General features: G+C 36.7%; 3 protein-coding genes across 5 annotated transcripts; 1 reads left to right on the forward strand and 2 right to left on the reverse strand.

The window, feature by feature from the left end:
* Positions 1-169: 169 nt before the first annotated feature.
* LOC148930510 (uncharacterized) lies at positions 170-5,159 on the reverse strand. 3 transcript variants are annotated; one of them, XM_089067990.1, is made up of 8 exons: positions 4,816-5,159; positions 4,070-4,189; positions 2,857-2,919; positions 2,371-2,586; positions 2,174-2,300; positions 1,686-1,970; positions 1,496-1,612; positions 170-707 (listed from the first exon to the last, which is right to left on the reverse strand). In XM_089067990.1, the coding sequence occupies exons 4-8, from the start codon at positions 2,568-2,570 to the stop codon at positions 270-272; spliced, it is 1,167 nt and encodes a 388-aa protein (XP_088924116.1). In that variant the 5' UTR covers positions 2,571-2,586; positions 2,857-2,919; positions 4,070-4,189; positions 4,816-5,159; the 3' UTR covers positions 170-269. The 3 variants fall into 3 exon arrangements, with proteins under 3 accessions (XP_088924116.1, XP_088924114.1, XP_088924115.1); XM_089067988.1 differs by lacking the exons at positions 4,070-4,189; positions 4,816-5,159 and adding an exon at positions 3,577-3,706; XM_089067989.1 differs by lacking the exons at positions 4,070-4,189; positions 4,816-5,159 and having other exon boundaries at positions 2,857-3,074.
* Positions 3,455-8,207, reverse strand: LOC148930511 (uncharacterized). Its single transcript, XM_089066497.1, has 4 exons — positions 6,532-8,207; positions 6,356-6,455; positions 5,704-6,273; positions 3,455-3,646 (listed from the first exon to the last, which is right to left on the reverse strand). Exons 1-4 carry the CDS (start codon positions 8,205-8,207, stop codon positions 3,455-3,457), a joined length of 2,538 nt encoding a protein of 845 aa, XP_088922623.1.
* Positions 8,208-10,860: 2,653 nt separating this feature from the next.
* Positions 10,861-13,603, forward strand: LOC148930512 (putative pectinesterase/pectinesterase inhibitor 54). The gene is made up of 3 exons (XM_089066830.1): positions 10,861-11,258; positions 11,923-12,513; positions 12,647-13,603. Exons 1-3 carry the CDS (start codon positions 10,952-10,954, stop codon positions 13,345-13,347), a joined length of 1,599 nt encoding a protein of 532 aa, XP_088922956.1. The 5' UTR covers positions 10,861-10,951; the 3' UTR covers positions 13,348-13,603.
* Positions 13,604-17,505: the final 3,902 nt, after the last annotated feature.

Below are 17,505 nucleotides of genomic sequence, written 5' to 3' on the forward strand. Positions count from 1 at the left end.
TAGCACCTCCATTTTGCTCGCAAATTTTCTAGCACCTCTTGTGCTCATTATCGACAGCTCTTTCTGCTAGCACAAAATTGTGATTTGTTCTCGCATTATCGACAGCTCTTTCTGCTAGCACCTCTTGTGCTCATTATTTTTCTAATTTATTATCTGGATAACCATAAAGAACAAAATTGAAATTGACAATTTATAAAGAACAAAATTCAAAACTTACATTAAATCCAACAATAGTTCTAAAACAAAACAATAGTTCAAAACTTACACTTTCAGTTTTTACTAATTCGGTTAACCTTTTTAGTAAGATCCAACAATAGTTCTAACATCCTCTCATTTTCTTTCTCAAATTCAGCGCGTAACTCCATTTTTTGACGCGCTAAAGCAGCATCACGCTCTGCACTTTGACTATCCAGCTCCGCTTTCAACGCTGCATTTTGCATCTCCAGCTCCGCATATCGCTGCTCCTGCTCCGCGCGCATCTCAATTGTGATTTGTTCTCGCATTGCTTGTAACTCTTCCGTGCTAACGCCTGAGCCCCCAGTGGACGAACTGCTAGCATCAGCGAAATAAATGCTTGTGGCCTGTCCAGCTCCGGGAATTTGTTTTCTCTTCATATTCTTCACAAAAAGGTCAAGGTAAATGCGATCAAAATCTGGATCTACTTCCCCAGCAGCCCGCAACTCATCGGCTCTTGCCTTAACTTGCTCCTATGAACATGTATAATAAGACTTCAAACCAATGCAGTAACTAAAAGATAACAATAAGCAAGTAAGCATCAGTTAAGCATCAGAACTAAAAGAAGAAAACAGTAAGCATCAATGCCCCTTGTTTGCATAACTAAAAGATACAGATATTAATCAATCAAGATATGGTCTACTCCAACCAATGCATGCACATGCTATATACGGTCTATTACAACCTGCATATGACCCTAAAACTCGTAGAAAGCAATGCATTGCTGCCAAATTCAATCTGAAATGGTGCTAAAGGATTTTATCTGCTACTCTCATAAATCAAAAGAGCCAAGAAAACAATTTAATACATGAAATGAGAAGATGGTGAGGTTTCCAAACTACAACACCTCTTATTTCAAGAGTAATCAAGAATCAGATTTATATAGCACACTCACATGTATGCTCATCACCTGTTCACTCCTTCATAACAAACCTTTTATTTCAACAGTAATGATATCAGCAAATGGTAAACCCCCTTCAACACTGCCTTGGTTTTTCATGAAATGCTCACATAGAATCAATCATGGAAGCATAGCATAGATGCAAGGCAGTACCCATTTTTCTTCATTTAAAATCCCAAAGATGCAAGACCAAAAAATGCTTGATATCTTATTTAATTTCATATTTTGGGGGTGATCATCAAAGGATCAAGTGATTATCATAGTCACTACTACCATCATATTCATATTTACTTCCAGCAGTTGTCACTAAAATATTAATTATATATAAATAAATTTGTAAGCAAATTAATTTGAGATTACCATTTTTTCTATGGCGCGCTGCGAACACAACTCCCCCGGTGAATCTTTGCCTCTTCGCGTGTGAACCCTTATATAAAATTCTACAAACTTAGGCATCTTCCCATTATTCTCTTTAATCTGCAAAGAATATTCAAAATGATTAATGATAATTAAAAAATGAACAAGTTAAACTACAAAATGTAATGTCTACCATCTTTTCCACTGTAACGTCAAATGAAACAGATCCGTTACAATGTGTGCCGGGGGCTTTCTCATATCCTTGTTTACGATTCTTCGAGCATCTCTCGGAAACCTTGATAGACGCAGCCGTATTCCATGCTTTAGTGTAGTCTTCCCACAATGCATCCGTGAAGTAAGCAGGCTTTCTTTTCCTATTTTTCAGTCTGTAGATATGATTGCCATACTTACGCTTGCATCTTGTGTGAAAAGCACTTTTGGCAAGGTCTTGATTATAGTTCTCAATATTGGCATGGGCCTGCCAAATCATATAAAAGAAAAGAAAAAAAAAAGTTATATAACAAAATATTAAATAAAATATATAAAAATTCTATAGACTTCCCAGCAAATGTTAATAAAGAAAAGAATTCAGTTAGATCAAGAAATTCTAAGCTACAATTAGAATATCAAGTAAAACATTGACCATTCTTTACTCTAATGGATTATAGTTTATACAATTACCTTAAATTCTTGCCAATAGGATTCAATGCATGAATCATCAAGTTTTGCTTGTGAGAATGCAGTTGGGTGCACTATATTTTGGAAAGCATCTTTCAATATGTTCGCCACAGCTCTGGAAGGGTACAATCTGCATATCAATATATAGTTATAAACTTTAAAATTTATAAAAAAATGTATAAAATTATCTATCCACTTACAATCCATCATTCCTGAGATGAATGAATATACGGCCTTCTTGATCATGTGTAGGATGGTCCTTCACTGTACCATTTCCGCTCACTGTATCATTTTCCTCCAATTCTTCCTCTTCGACATGAATTTCTTCCTCATGAGCATTTTCTTCATCATCATCGAGAAGAGCCAACCTGCGTCCTCGTCTTGTAAATCCTCCTCGCATTTTTCTATCCAACCTACTACTGACGATAAGAGTAATAGTAAGTATTATCCAATCTGCGAGCCTATTGCTGCCATGTCAAGCCTAAAAATACAATTTCCTCAGATTTCTATTCAGAGTATCATTCTATAGAATATTGTAAGGAGGCAATACTATAAGACCCACATGTGACCAAACATAGAAAGATTTAAGTGCATAAGCTATATGTTAATGCATACAATTTTAAACAATATTCTATGAACTTATCAGTAACATCATGCTAGATTAATATAAACCAAGCTATACTCACCAATAAGATGAAGCTTCAGTTAGGCCTTTCAGTCTAGGGCCAGTAGCAGCAGATCAACATAAACTACAAAAGAATAGCCAGATTAATAGAATGCCAGACAGTTTAGTTCAACATTCATTTCACACAGCCACTAAATGAGGTTAATTAATTAGGTACTGACATAAAAACGCCCCATTTGAATTTACTAACACATACACATAGATAAACAGAGAAACATTTCATATAAAGTACCAGATGTACCCTATAAACAGAGAAAATTTCATATCTTATTCTGAATGGATGTAATTGTCTACTTTTGAAAATAAAGCACATAAAGTAGGGTAACAAAACAGGCAAGTAGAGCAGCCAATGTAGGATTATCTTTTTTTATTATTACAAGATCATATCCACTTTGTGAGGAGTAAATTAAAAAGGAAACAGCAATATATAAGACATAATAACCATAATCAGCTTGATTAAATGACTCATCAAGATCATAGCTAGAAAACTAAGAAGATGGGTGCAAAACATCAAGCTAGAGCATCAAACACTGTACGTTTCAGGTAGACATCTATACAGTCCAAATGACCATTAGTTGATATAATATCCTTTGCATATCTCAAACTCGAACGCAACCTAAAACGAAATCTTCTATAGCTGCTGTTTCAACAACTTGAGGGTCCATTTCAATTACTTCAGTTTCAACCAAACAAAAAACTACAAGAGGCATATAGAAACTACCCATCCTTCTCAATATGCAATGGTCCAATTTCATCAGCCAGCCCATAGGCAATTGATGAACACCCAGGCCCTGAATAGCACACAACTCAAAACAGTAACACATGAATTTAAAATGGATGTAAGATCATATAATCAAGTCAAAAAGATGAAGCACAATAAAAGCATATCATAGAGATCAGATCCACTTCCATTCTCCTCTAATTCTAAACAGCATCATCACTATATTTAAACATGTAGCAAGTAAGAAAAAATTAAAACTTGAAAACAAAAGTCAAAATTAACATACAACCACATTTAGAAGATGAAAAGCATAATTACTGAGTTGAGTCTAATACAGATAATTATTCAAAATCTCGTTTATTTTGCATGTACAAGAAATCAAAATTTTCATTTCCCAAAGCCTTGTGGTAATAATAGCAAGATCTTGTAAAATTCTTAACAAACAAACGAAAGCAGAGATGTAAAATTAAAATTAGTATATATGAGTTGTTACCTGAGTTATGTTAAACGCTGATCTGAGATTGAGATGTTAAACGAAAGGCAGCAATGAATTCTCCCTGCCTGAACAGCCCCCCTCTTGTGCAAAACAGTAGTAAGTACAACAATAACTGATCTGCACAGAACTGCAAATATCAAACTCATTTCTCTTGAAGCATTTCCTTAGCAACTAAAAATTCACAAGCCTGGAATCAATCATCTAGTTTCAGCAAAACCACTAATAAGTTCCCAAAACTAATTTTTTGCAAATTGAAAAGGAATTTCAGTGCGCCATCAATACAACAGCTCTGTAAAACTTTCATCCATGATTTGATTCATATTCCAGAAATTAGGAAATTTTACAACATATTGATCACAGTGCAGTTTTCATCACTCTATTCAATTGTTGGTTTTCAGAAACAAAATTCACCTCCAAAACTACAGGATGTCTCCAGGAGAGGTTGAAGGCGGCGCAACTACGGCTGATGGGTTTCAAGCTAAAATAGGTAGCCTAACTAAAAATATCACACAGAACTATGAATGTTTGATTAAGATCTGCAAAATCAAATTCAGCAACTATTATGTATTGGTGAGGATCAGTGAATCGATGAGAGGATCAATAACCTCTTTCAAATTAAACAGTTGCAAATAGAAAATAAGCAAGCAAATGCCGACCAACACTTTTCCGGAAATTGTAACAATCAAAACAGAAAATTGTGGAGAATTCCGTAAGCAAGCCGTGAAAAGGAAGAGAGGAATCACCTATTGCAGATGATCGAGCATGCAAACGAAGTCAGAGAGAGAGAAAAACTGCATCGTCGTCGAGCATAGAGGAATCGCCTATTGCAGACGATCAAGCAGGGAAACGAGGTCAGTGAAATCTGCTCCGTGACGGTGAGAATCTCTCGAAGACCAGAAACTGTTGCAAATTCATATCACGGTGAGAATCTATCGAAGACCAGAAACTGTTGCAAATTCATATCACGGTGAGAATCTATCGAAGACCAGAAAACTATCGGTATCGTTTTTCATATCACGGTAGAATCGGTGAGAATTAGGGGGAGGAGATGAGAATTGGGGAAGGAGAATCTGTGAGAATTGGGGGAGGAGAGGTGAGAATTATATCGAGAGATTTATGAGAATACCACTTCAAGGAATTTAAGTCTTTTTCATTTCCAAGACTTCAGAATTGCATTTTCAATATGTTGGACTTCACGATTGCTTTCTCCCAATACACAATTAAGTCTATATTTTACATTTTATAATTTTATTAATATTAATTAATTATAGTTATCATTTTTAAAATAAAATATTTCAAAAATGATAACAACAATTAATATTTTTAGATTTTACGAAATTTCAATAATTAGACGAAACAATAAAAATAAGATAGTACTTACATTTTGAGATAGCATCAATGTCCAAGAACTAGTCGTAGTCATCTTCATCTTCATCGCCATCTTCCTCTTCTTCTTCTTCTTCTTCTTCTTCTTCTTCTTCTTCTTCTTCTTCTTCTTCTTCTTCTTCTTCTTCTTCTTCTTCATCCTCATCCTCATCCTCATCCTCATCTTCATCCTCATCTATAATCTCTCTAAAAATTGGAATCATTGCGCCGCTAGGGTCACGATGTGGTGGGTTTATGAATTGTACATCATCAGATATTTCGTGAACTTCCAGTTCATCTTCTTGGAAAGCTATATCTTCTTCTACCTCTTTCATGGCGATGTAACTAGAATCGAATTTCTTTGCTCGAACCTTGAACACTGCTCGCCAGTTCGCCCTGTCTTTTTTCTTGCTCGGAAAAGGTACAAAATAAACTTGAGATGCTTGTTTAGCTAAGACGAAGGGATCATATTTTGGGTACTCCTTCTGAATATTTACTTCTGTAATTTTGTACCTCGGATGAACAATTGTACCACCACGTGGAGGTGGACCCGGATTATACCATAAACAGTTGAACAAGACAACTTTCTTAATTGGTCTTGCACGATATTTGACCTCCACAACTTCTTTCAAAATGCCATAAAAGTCATCCTCGTCATAGTTGTAATTCGACCCTCTGACGCAAACCCCACTGTTGAATGTGGATTTACTCTTTCCATAAGAGTCTGTGTGGAATTTATATCCATTGACAATACAAGCATTATAACTCGTGACCCCGGTCAATGGTCCTTGTGACAAATAGTATAAATGACTATCGTGAGGTAGGTTATTTTGACCCTGTATATCAACCACTTAGTGAATAAGTTACATATTTCCGACAGTTAAAAATGTACAAAATAAAAATATATAGAAAACTTACATATGCATTAAACCATGACGCATATTGACTTTCTAATTGTTGCTCTATCTCTGACGGTGTTATTCTTGGAAAGCATTCGCGCAATTGCTCGACGAACATGCTGTTTTATGAAAAAAATAATTAAATAAGTAGCATCTATTTAGTTCAATAAACGAATTTAAGGAAATCAAACTTACTGCTCATATTCCTTTGCTTCTTGAGTATTCAACAATATGTAAGTGTGTGCCGCTCTGTACTCGACTTCTGACAAGAATCGTGCACGTCCCTTCCCAACACATCTGGTATCAAATGTGAAAATTTGAAGCATATCTGTGGAGTGAGTAGATCCCCCTCCGTCGTCATTACGAGGAACATCTCTACCTCGACAACGGACATGTGACTCAAAGTAATGAGTGCAAAAGTGAGATGATTCCTCAGTCAAATACGCATTACATATTGATGCTTCCACAGCAGCCTTGTTCTTTACATTTAACTTCAACTTGCGCATGTACCGTTCAAATGGATACATCCATCGAAATTGTACCGGTCCTGCGATCAATGCCTCATATGCTAAGTGGACTGGAAGATGCTCCATGGAGTCAAAGAAAGACGGAGGAAATATCATCTCAAGCTTGCACAAGGTAACCACAATCGACTCACTGTACTTTGTCATATCAGCCTCTCGTATCACTGTAGCAGTAAGATCTCTAAAGAAATTGCTCAACTCTGTCAGAGGCTCCCATACATCGTGTGGAAGTAACTCACGAAGTCCAATTGGTAGCAATCGTTGCATAAACACATGACAGTCGTGGCTTTTCATACCGTACAACTTATGTTTCTTCATATCAATGCATCTTGACAAGTTAGAAACATAACCATCTGGGAATTTCAAAATGTTGAGCCACTTGAGCAATAATTTCATACTTTCTTTATCAAGTGTGAAATTAGCCTTGTGATATTTCCCATCACATGGCCAAAGTTCAGGCCGTATACCAAGTTCTTCCAAATCTCTTCTTGCATTAGCATTATCTTTTGTCTTGCCTTCCACATTCATGATGGTATTAAAGATATTGTCAAAAACATTTTTTTCTATGTGCATGACATCCAGATTGTGACGAATCACATTTGTCTTCCAATACGGAAGATCCCAAAATATGCTTCGTTTATTCCATCCAAAAATCTTGCTCAACTCGGAGTTTGCTGTTTCTGCACCTTCATCAAACACTCTCTTGTACTCAAATTGTTCCAAGTTATCAAGTATCTGTTCTCCGTTTAAGATCGAAGGAGGACCGGAATGTTCGGTTCTGTTCTTTATGAAATTCTTTTTATCTCTGCGGAACCGGTGATTTCTATTGAGAAACCTCCTGTGACAATCAAACCAAGTAGTTTTCCGTCCATGCTTCAAGGAAAAAGCTTGTGAGTCCTCCATACAATACGGACATGCACGGTGCCCAGATGTACTCCATCCTGATAACATTGAATATGCGGGGAAGTCGCTGATAGTCCACATCAGTGCTGCACGCAACTGGAAGTTTTGTTTTCTAGATATATCGTATGCTGGAATTCCTTCAGCCCATAAATCGTTGAGCTCTGCAATCAAGGGTTGTAGAAATACATCAATTTTCTGTTTTGGACTCTTCGGACCTGGCACGATCACAGTGAGAAACATGTATGGATCTTTCATGCACATCCACGGCGGCAAATTGTATGGAGTTAAAATTACCGGCCATAATGAGTATTGTGAACCACTTTGGCCGAATGGCTGAAATCCATCTGTGCTAAGTGCCAACCTGACATTTCTTGATTCAGAAGCAAATAAGGGATGTGACTTGTCGAAAGTTTTCCAGGCTATAGAATCAGCTGGATGGCGCATCTCTCCTGGAGTCTGGGCGTGCTCTGCGTGCCATCGCATGGATTGAGCTGTAACTTCAGACGCATATAATCGTCTTAATCTTGGGCCCAGAGGAAAATAATACATCTACTTGAATGGACTCCTACCATTATCCTTGAATCTAGCCTGACCACAAACTTTGCATTCGGTCCTATTCTCGTCTTCTCTCCAATAGATCATGCATCCTTTCTTGCAACAATGTATCTTCAGATGGGGCATATCTAAAGTCTGCATTTGTTTCTTGCACTTGTAGAAACTGTTAGGCATACGATTTGGCTTTGGCAAACGCTCCTCCATAAACTGACACAATTCGTCAACAGCTCGCTGAGACATTCGATGTTCAGATTTCATAGTCATTATTCGAGCATTTGTTGACAGCTCAGAATAATCACACCCATCCCACAAATCAGACTTAGACGCTTCTAACAAATTATAGAACTGCTGCGACTCATTGAATGGGGGCTCTGGCATGTATGTAGGCAGAACATACTGCCAATGCTCGTGAGCACCTGATTGTCCCCACGCATCATGCACCATGTGCTGGTACGGATTCAATGGTGGATCACAATGCATGGATTCTATTTGTCTTGAGCTGGACGACGCTTCAACATCATAGTGAAATCTCCAATCATAATAATTTTTAGTAAACCCCCTTCTCACAAGATGTTCCTTCACCGTGTCCGTATAAAGAAAATTTTTATTATCACATCGTGCACATGGACACCTAATTTTCGAACCATCCATTCTAGAGGGATGTTGCACAGCAAAATTTATAAACTTATCCAAACCATCAATAAAATCAAGATTCAATTCTCCGGTGGAAAATTTTCTCTCATACATCCACTCTCTTCCCGGAATTTGATTCATTTTACTATCTATCATACACAAACAATATAAATCAAATAAAGTACAATAATATTTTTGAATTATTTAGCCCACAAATTAAAATATTCATCAAATAAAAGTTTTACCTTTTAATAATTGGAAAATGCCAAGCTGGGCCGACGGGTAGCGGAAACACCTCCAAATCGCAAAAATCTTAGGCAAGAAACAATATAAATCAAATCAAGTGTAATAATACTTTGAGTTATTTAGCCCACAAATAAGAATAACTAACAAATCAAATATCATAATATAGATCAAATCGAGTATAATAATATTGTGAATTATTTAGTCCACAAATTTAAAAGAATATCTAACAAATCAAGTATATAATAATTTAGCCCACAAATTTAGAAGAATAGCTAACAAATCATGTATAATAATTTAGCCCACAACTTTAGAAGAATGTCTTACAAATTATGTATAATAATTTAGCCCACAACTTTAAAGAATATCTAACAAATCAAGTATAATAATTTAGCCCACAACTTTAGAAGAATAACTAGCAAATCAAAGTTTTACCTTTTAATAATTGGAAAATGCCAAGTTGGGCCGACGGGTAGCGGAAACACCTCCAAATCGCATAAATCTTAGTCAAGAAACAATATAAATCAAATCAAGTGTAATAATACTTTGAGTTATTTAGCCCACAAATAAGAATAACTAACAAATCAAATATCATAATATAGATCAAATCGAGTACACCAATATTTTGAATTATTAAGCCCACAAATTTAGAAAAACATCTAACAAATCAAGTATAATAATATTGTGAATTATTTAGCCCACAAATTTAAAAGAATATCTAACAAATCAAGTATATAATAATTTAGCCCACAAATTTAAAAGAATAGCTAACAAATCATGTATAATAATTTAGCCCACAACTTTAGAAGAAATATCTTACAAATCATGTATAATAATTTAGCCCACAACTTTTAAGAATATCTAACAAATCAAGTATAATAATTTAGCCCACAACTTTAGAAGAATAACTAGCAAATCAAAGTTTTACCTTTCAATAATTGAAAAATATCAAAATTTGATGAGCTTGCTTCCCCACATTTTTCTACCCCCAATTTTCAATAATGTGAAAATATCAAAATTTAATAAGCTTGCTTCCCCATATCTCTACTCCCAACTTTTATGTAAGTAGATCTGGCAAAATTTTTGCAATGAGTGGAAGCTGATGGCAGAAGGGATGGAAGGGATGGAATCTACGGTGTGGAGAAAGGTAACAAATGAGAAAAGAAGAAAGTAGATTTGGATAAGAACTAAAGTTTGCGAGCACCTATTTTTGCTCACTAATTTGCTAGCAGCTATTATTGCTCACTAATTTGCGAGCACATGTATATTTTGTGACAGATGCGAGCACCCTTTGCTCGCAAACTTTCGAGCACTATAGGTGTGCTCGCAAAATCCCTCATTTTATTCCAGCCGGCAAAAAATGGGTGTAAATGGATGTTGTTTTCGTGTATGCTCGCTATTATGCTCGCAAGTTTGCGAGCAAAAGTCGGTGCTCGTAATAAAGTGGTCACAAGTTTGCGAGCAAAAGTCAGTGCTCGCAATAAAGTGGTCACAAACAGCCGCTTTTTTTGTAGTGATAAGTCAATCCAAATTGCCTAGGCAATAGTGATTAGACATGCATGTCAAGCTCAATTAAAATTGACGCCTAAACTAACTTGCTAGATAGACATGCATGCACTCATCTTTTTGCCCTATAAAATCCCAGCACGTATCCACTTTAATTCACACAATCACCAATACCACACTTAGAAAATTTCTAAGTTTATAATATTTATTTTTCGAAGGCAAAAAAAAGTCCTCTTGTTTCAAGCTTTTGCATGTTGAGACTAATGGAACCATCAAAATATGTTCTAGTTGTATTATTTTTAGCAATAACATGTTTGTGTCAAGTTTCACGGGCAGGAAATCTTGATTATGAAGAGGCTGTGAGAGGTCAATGTGGTTACACAAGATATCCAATATTGTGTGGCCAGACTTTGTCACAATTAGGGTCAAAGGATCGAAATGTCGATTTTTTGACCCTACTCGTTAACGAGACCATCTCACAAGTCAAGATGCCAGAGCTCGTTTCCTTGGCCTCTAATTCTATCTCGCCCGACTCTCAACTCATCCAAACTGCCACGGGTAAATCCGACACCTTTTCTAATAATACTCATAGTGTTGTGTTTTTTGTCGTTAGAAAACGATCAGAAAAGAAGAAAATTGTTGTCACGAGAGTGTTTTTCTTTTTATTGTAGCAATTTGGAATTTCTAGGTACCTTTGAATTTCACCTTGGAATAGGAAGGATCCAATTATTAGAGAGCTAAGGCCTAAGGACAAGTATCAAAACTTAATTGTCATATATAATAATCAATCCGCAATTTGGTCCTAAATTATGCATTCAATTATATGCAATCAACCCTATAGTATTACATATTTGTCTTTATATTTGATAAGATTTTTCAAGAGATATAGTATTATTATATTCTCTCCATCCGCCATTATTTTTCACTAATTTTCTTTTTAGTCTGTCCGCCAATACTTATTACACTTATATTTTTACTACTTTTGACAATGGACCTCATATTCCACTAACTCATTTTCACTCACATTTTATTAAAAAATTATAATACAAATAAAACCCACAGTCTACCAACTTTTTCAACTAATTTTATATTATATTTCTTAAAACTCACATTAGTTAAATTTGTGCCAAGTATTGGCAGAGGAAGTAATATCAACATCTTGTTCTCTATTTCAGTGTTTCATCATTTTTTGACTTATGTCTTGTAAAAACAAAAAATACAGATTACTGCCACGAACTAATGGAGATGTCTCTAAAACGACTAAACCAAGCGATGGAAGCAATCCAAAAATCTCCCAAAACCCACAAATTCGACATCCAAACATGGGTGAGCGCCGCCCTAACATTCCAAGAAACATGCCGAGACGAGATCAAAGATCACGCGACGGCAGACTCATACACGGCCGCGATTTACAACAAAATCGACCATCTCTCCAAACTGGCCAGCAACTCCCTCGCCCTAGCCAACCGCATCGCAACGCAGCCCACAAGGCGGAGGCTCCTCCAAGCGGGAGATTTTCCGGATTGGGTGTCGCCCGCCAACAGGAAGCTGCTTCAGAGTAGCGCGGGGGCGGTGAAGGCGAATGCTGTGGTGGCCAAGGACGGGAGTGGGAATTTTAAGAGCGTGGGCGAGGCGATCAACGCGGCCTCAGGAGGCCGTTTCGTCATATATGTGAAGGCGGGAACTTACAATGAAAAAATCACTGTTAGTAAAGACGGGATCACGTTGATCGGGGATGGCAAATACGCGACGGTCATTAGTGCCGGGAGTAGCGTCGCCAAGGGCTCTTCGCTCAAGGGCTCCGCTACTTTCAGTACGGATATTTATTCCACATCATCTAATTTTTTTTATGAATTTTAAAGTATTTATTAATCCCTAATTAATACTACGTATCAGTTTTTTTTTTAAGTACGTAGTAACGCTTTTTTTTTTTCTGAATTGGACAGCTGTCCGTGGGGACGGATTCATAGCCCGCGACATCGGGTTTGAGAACACGGCCGGGGCGGAGGGCCACCAGGCGGTGGCCCTGAACATCGCCTCGGACCGGTCCGTCCTGTACCGGTGCAGCGTCGCGGGCTACCAGGACACCCTGTACGCGCACTCCCTGCGCCAGTTCTACAGGGAGTGCGACGTCCACGGCACCATTGACTACATCTTCGGCAACGCGGCGGCCGTGCTGCAGAGCTGCAACCTGGTGTTCCGCAGCCCCAGGAGCGGGGCCTCCTTCAGCACCATACTCGCCAACGGCCGCACCGACCCGGGCCAGAACACGGGGTTCTCGGTGCAGAACTCGAGGATCGCAGTGGGGTCGGACTTCTCCTCCGCGGGGAAGAAGTCCTTCGCGCTGTACCTCGGGCGGCCGTGGAAGGCGTATTCGAGGGCGGTGGTGATGCAGAGCAACATCGCCGGGCAGGTGTCGCCGCGGGGGTGGGTGGAGTGGGAGGGGTCGAGTGGGTCCACCTACAAGACGTTGTATTTTGCGGAGTATGGGAATATGGGGGCCGGCGCGCCCACATCCGGCAGGGTGGGATGGCCGGGGTTTCATGTTATGGCCACGCCGGAAGCTAGCAAGTTTACGGTTGCTAGCTTCATCGGCGGGACTTCTTGGCTGCCATCGGCCGGCGTGCCATTCGACGCCGGCCTTTGAATGTGTGTGTGTGTGAGCAGGAAAACATTTTTTGAAAAAGTGAAGTCGAAAATGTTCTACTGCGAAATAAAATTAAAATAAAGACAAATATGTACTACGTATTGATGGGATTGATTTGTACATGTTCATGTATATGTACAATTGTAAATGGATGTTTTCTGTAATTTTTACTCAAGATTATGATTAATCTTGGTAATTGGTTACTAGTGTTAACTTAAATTTGTAATTTAAATACTACTCCATCCGTTCCGCGGTAGTGAAGACGTTTTTTTTTGCACGTGATTTAAGAAATATTTTGTTAAGTGAGTTTGGTAAATACTCCCTCCGTCCCCTATTAAGAGTCACACTTTTTCATTTCGGTTCGTCCCTAATTAAGAGTCACACTTCATTTTTACCATAAATGGTAAGTAGGTCCCACATTCCGCTAACTCAATTCACTCATTTATTATAAAATCAATATAAAAAATGGATCTCACATTCCACTAACTTTTTCAAACCAACTTTTCTTTACATTTCTTAAAATCCGTGCCCGGTCAAAGTGTGACTCCTAATGGGGGACGGAGGGAGTATTTACATAAAGTAGCAAAATGAAAAAAGATAGGGAGATGAAGAGAGAAGAAATGTGTTGACTTCTATTAGAAAGGAAAATTACTCTACTACTTATACAACGTATCAAAATGACAAAATGATTATGATAACCAACTCGAGTACTACATGATAATATTAGCTAATTAACCGATTATAGTTTTCCAATTATATAAATTAAATATAGTTTTGAAAATTAGTGCTAGTGTTAAAGTCTTAGAAGAACGTTGTGACACTAGCGCTTTTGTGCTGCGCTGTCATGTTTGGTTCTTATTCTGATTTAGATAAAGAATCATCTTTTTGATCAGTTTTCTATACTATCTTTGTTTTAGGTTGTTTTGTCCTATTTTTCCTCTTTACTTTTGCTTTATATTTTCTACCTCCCTTTGATCGAAAAGCGGTAATTTCCTTTTGTGGTTGAAGAAAATTAAATGGTAACGTCGATTTCACATGCGATCCTATCTCTTTTTTTTTGAACCAAAGATCCTTTATCATTTTTATGTTTATGTTTAGGTATTTTCACTTTTTAAGTTCGTGACAAATAAGATAAAAATTATACAGAAAATCACGTTGGTGTAGTAGTCCCAAGTAGGATAAAAAATGAACGGAGGTTAGTTGGATATGGTGATTGATCTGCCATGGTAAATAACTAACAAAATTTAAAGTTTGTGATATTTTAGATCAATTTTAAAGTTCAAAATACCAAAATTTGACTAAAGTGCTAGTTCTAGAGACAGATTTTTTTATTACTAATTGATACCCCACGTGCTAACTCATTATACTTATAATTACATAAATATTATTGTAATTTACCTAACTGAATTTCAATACAAGATATTAAGAAGGCCATTTAACGTAACAAAACCAAATAGTATAGGAGTTCTATATATCCAAGTATCCAACTGCAGCGAAAGGCGAAAGGCGAGTGGCGAGTTAGGTAATAAAAGATGTCGTGTATTCTCAATTATAAGTCAAATAATAATTGATTACGATTAATTATATCAAGTGTGATAAGGATATACAGAGAAAATTATGTTGAAAGTGGCTTTTATAATAATATAATAATAATATTAGTGCGCATTACTGCAAGTTGAAAGCTTTCATAATCTTGTAGTAATAGACTTATTAACTAGATTGAAAAATGGGGGCCTCATTTATTTCATTTTCTTTTTTCTAATACTGATATTGGTTGTCTATCTTGAAGCAGTATTGATGTGATTCACTAACAATAAACATAATCATGTTTATCAAAAGCTTATCTGATCAAAATTTCGCTGATAATTAATTCGAGGGGCCATAATCTACTAGATACTACTGTAGATCTAATGTTTATCTAAACTTTGAAATCATTAGGTGTTTAAGTTTCTTAAGACCTTTTTCTAGTTCAAATTGATTGATAACCTATATTCCAAGTTCTAAATAATAATATGGAATATTTTTTTTTTATTCCACCATCAACGTGTTTCCGGAGAATGACATGACTATTTTAAAAGAAGAAGAATGCTAAGATCTTTAAAAAACTACTCACCCAATTCATAAATTAATGTTTTTACTTTGATTCAACGTGAGATTTAAAATAGATGAAATTTTTTTATAGAATCTGAGTTTTATTTTTATATAATTAGATTTTTAATCAAATACTACTATGTATTAGTGAAATGAACTAGTATAAGTACGATATCTATTAATTAAAAAAAAAAAATGAAATATATTAAGTAGTATATATTTTGTGGACGCATACTGAAATGTTCTATCTTATTAGCTTTTCACAAATCTACCACCCCGGCAATTTTCTATTTCCAGAATAATACTAATATGTAATGGATTGATGGATGTGGATTTTATCTTATATCACATCTACTCCTTGCTCTTATTAAAAATAAGTCTCAATAAATGTGATGCAACTTTTAATAAAACAATATTGTAATATTATAAATAGAGAATGAGTTTCACCAAATGTTGGTAAATATATTAGTCTCCCTACGTTGCAGGTTCCATGTTAATTGAGTAATTTATTTTTATTTTTATTTTGAAAATTCTAAGATAATTGAGTCAATTCTATTTTTGGCAAAAGATAACCGTTTTACTTTATTCTATCTGTATCTCTCTTACTTTATTCACCACCCACTTAACACTATTAGTAATAAGTGAACAAAGTGAATGGAGAACGAGTTTAAATGTTTAGGTAACTATATCCCAGCACCTCAAAAATATAATCAGTGGATCATAAATAACTATTACTATAACATTTACGGTGGAAGAATGAGGAAGCCGCATAATGAGTTTAACTGTTTAGGTAACTACCATACCATCACAAAAATATTACTATTGGACCATAAATAAGAATTTACATTGAAAGAATGGGGGAGCCATGCAGCGCGTCCCTCTCCATTGTAGGTTCCTGGGTCGGGAATGGGGAGGGGCGGCGATGGGTCTGGGGCTATGGGAGGGGCACCAGAACAGGTGCGTCCGCTCGGGGCACCTGTTGTAGGTGGTGAGACCTGCCAAAAAAATGGGTAGGATTTTTCAATTTTTTTTATTAATCCGAAAATTCTATAATTACAACCTCATCTTCACTTCTTCCTCATTCATTCACTTCATCTGTTCCAATCCATATCCTTTTCCCTCTCTAAAAAACTCAATGGATCCCCATGACCTTTTCAACAACCTTGATCCCCGTCAGGAGATGAACGATTTCAACTCCAACAGGAGCTGGGTACAGAATACCCAGCCGGAGTGGGAAACCAACACTCTATCTATCTATCTCTCTCAAGAAAGCAAGGAGTGGTCTGTTTAATATTGTTGGCTGACATGTTTTAGGCTGGAGGGAGAGCATGAAAAGGAAGAATTTTCAAGAATTTTTGCAGTTAAATGAGATGATTACTAGAGAGGCTTCAGGCTGCAGCAGCCAGAACCATGAAGGCAACGGCAAGGGAACTGTATCAAAAAATGAGTTTAATCCATGCATTTCCCTACCCAGTACTGCAAAAGCTGCATAAGTTAATTACTACTACTATGTTCTAGGATTCAATTTTTCTTCTATCATTGCTTTTCATTATGAATCTTATGAGATGGGAAATTCTACATTGGTGATTGGCTGCTCTAGATACCTTTAACTTTCATGTTTTTGTGGTAATTCTTTCCATCATTCCATGTAAGAGAAAGAGAACAGAGATGCCGAATGTAATAGAGAGTAAAGCATATTACAACAGTATTAACTGAATACTCCCTCCATCCCACTTAAAATGTCCACCTTTCCCTTTTAGTTTGTCCTACTCAAGATGTCCACTTTCTATATTTGGAAATAAATCACTCTCTTCTCTCATTAAAATATTCAACTACCTTTTTTCTCTCTACTTACTCCGCCTAACAACTCTTCTTAAAATCACATGCCACTCAAGAATGTGGACATCTTGAATGAGACGGAGGGAGTATAATTTTTTGCTCAACAAGTGCAACATGTTTTTGCAAGATGACCCAAGTATTGAGCTTGCAATAATATGATCAGGCTGGGATAATTATTTACTCCCTCTGTCCCATTAGAATAAAACGTTTCCCTTTTTGGTTTGTCCC

The sequence above is a fragment of the Salvia hispanica genome, chromosome 3 (genome assembly GCF_029641045.1).
Source record: "Salvia hispanica isolate PSC_SH4W2 chromosome 3, Shi_PSC_v1, whole genome shotgun sequence".
Lineage (NCBI taxonomy): Eukaryota > Viridiplantae > Streptophyta > Magnoliopsida > Lamiales > Lamiaceae > Salvia > Salvia hispanica.

Excerpts from the sequence above, each read along its gene's own strand:
- LOC148930510 (XM_089067990.1), bottom strand. The coding sequence starts at position 2,570 with ATGCGAGGAGGATTTACAAGACGAGGACGCAGGTTGGCTCTTCTCGAT. Across the intron at positions 2,301-2,370 it reads CATCTCAGGAATGATGGATT|ATTGTACCCTTCCAGAGCTG; the intron begins GTAAGTGGATAG and ends ATTGATATGCAG. Across the intron at positions 1,971-2,173 it reads CCTATTGGCAAGAATTTAAG|GCCCATGCCAATATTGAGAA; the intron begins GTAATTGTATAA and ends ATGATTTGGCAG.
- LOC148930512 (XM_089066830.1), top strand. The coding sequence starts at position 10,952 with ATGTTGAGACTAATGGAACCATCAAAATATGTTCTAGTTGTATTATTT. Across the intron at positions 11,259-11,922 it reads ACTCATCCAAACTGCCACGG|ATTACTGCCACGAACTAATG; the intron begins GTAAATCCGACA and ends CAAAAAATACAG. Across the intron at positions 12,514-12,646 it reads CAAGGGCTCCGCTACTTTCA|CTGTCCGTGGGGACGGATTC; the intron begins GTACGGATATTT and ends TGAATTGGACAG.
- LOC148930511 (XM_089066497.1), bottom strand. The coding sequence starts at position 8,207 with ATGCGCCATCCAGCTGATTCTATAGCCTGGAAAACTTTCGACAAGTCA. Across the intron at positions 6,274-6,355 it reads CGTCATGGTTTAATGCATAT|GGTCAAAATAACCTACCTCA; the intron begins GTAAGTTTTCTA and ends GTTGATATACAG. Across the intron at positions 3,647-5,703 it reads TTCACGAAATATCTGATGAT|GGCCTGGGTGTTCATCAATT; the intron begins GTACAATTCATA and ends TGTGCTATTCAG.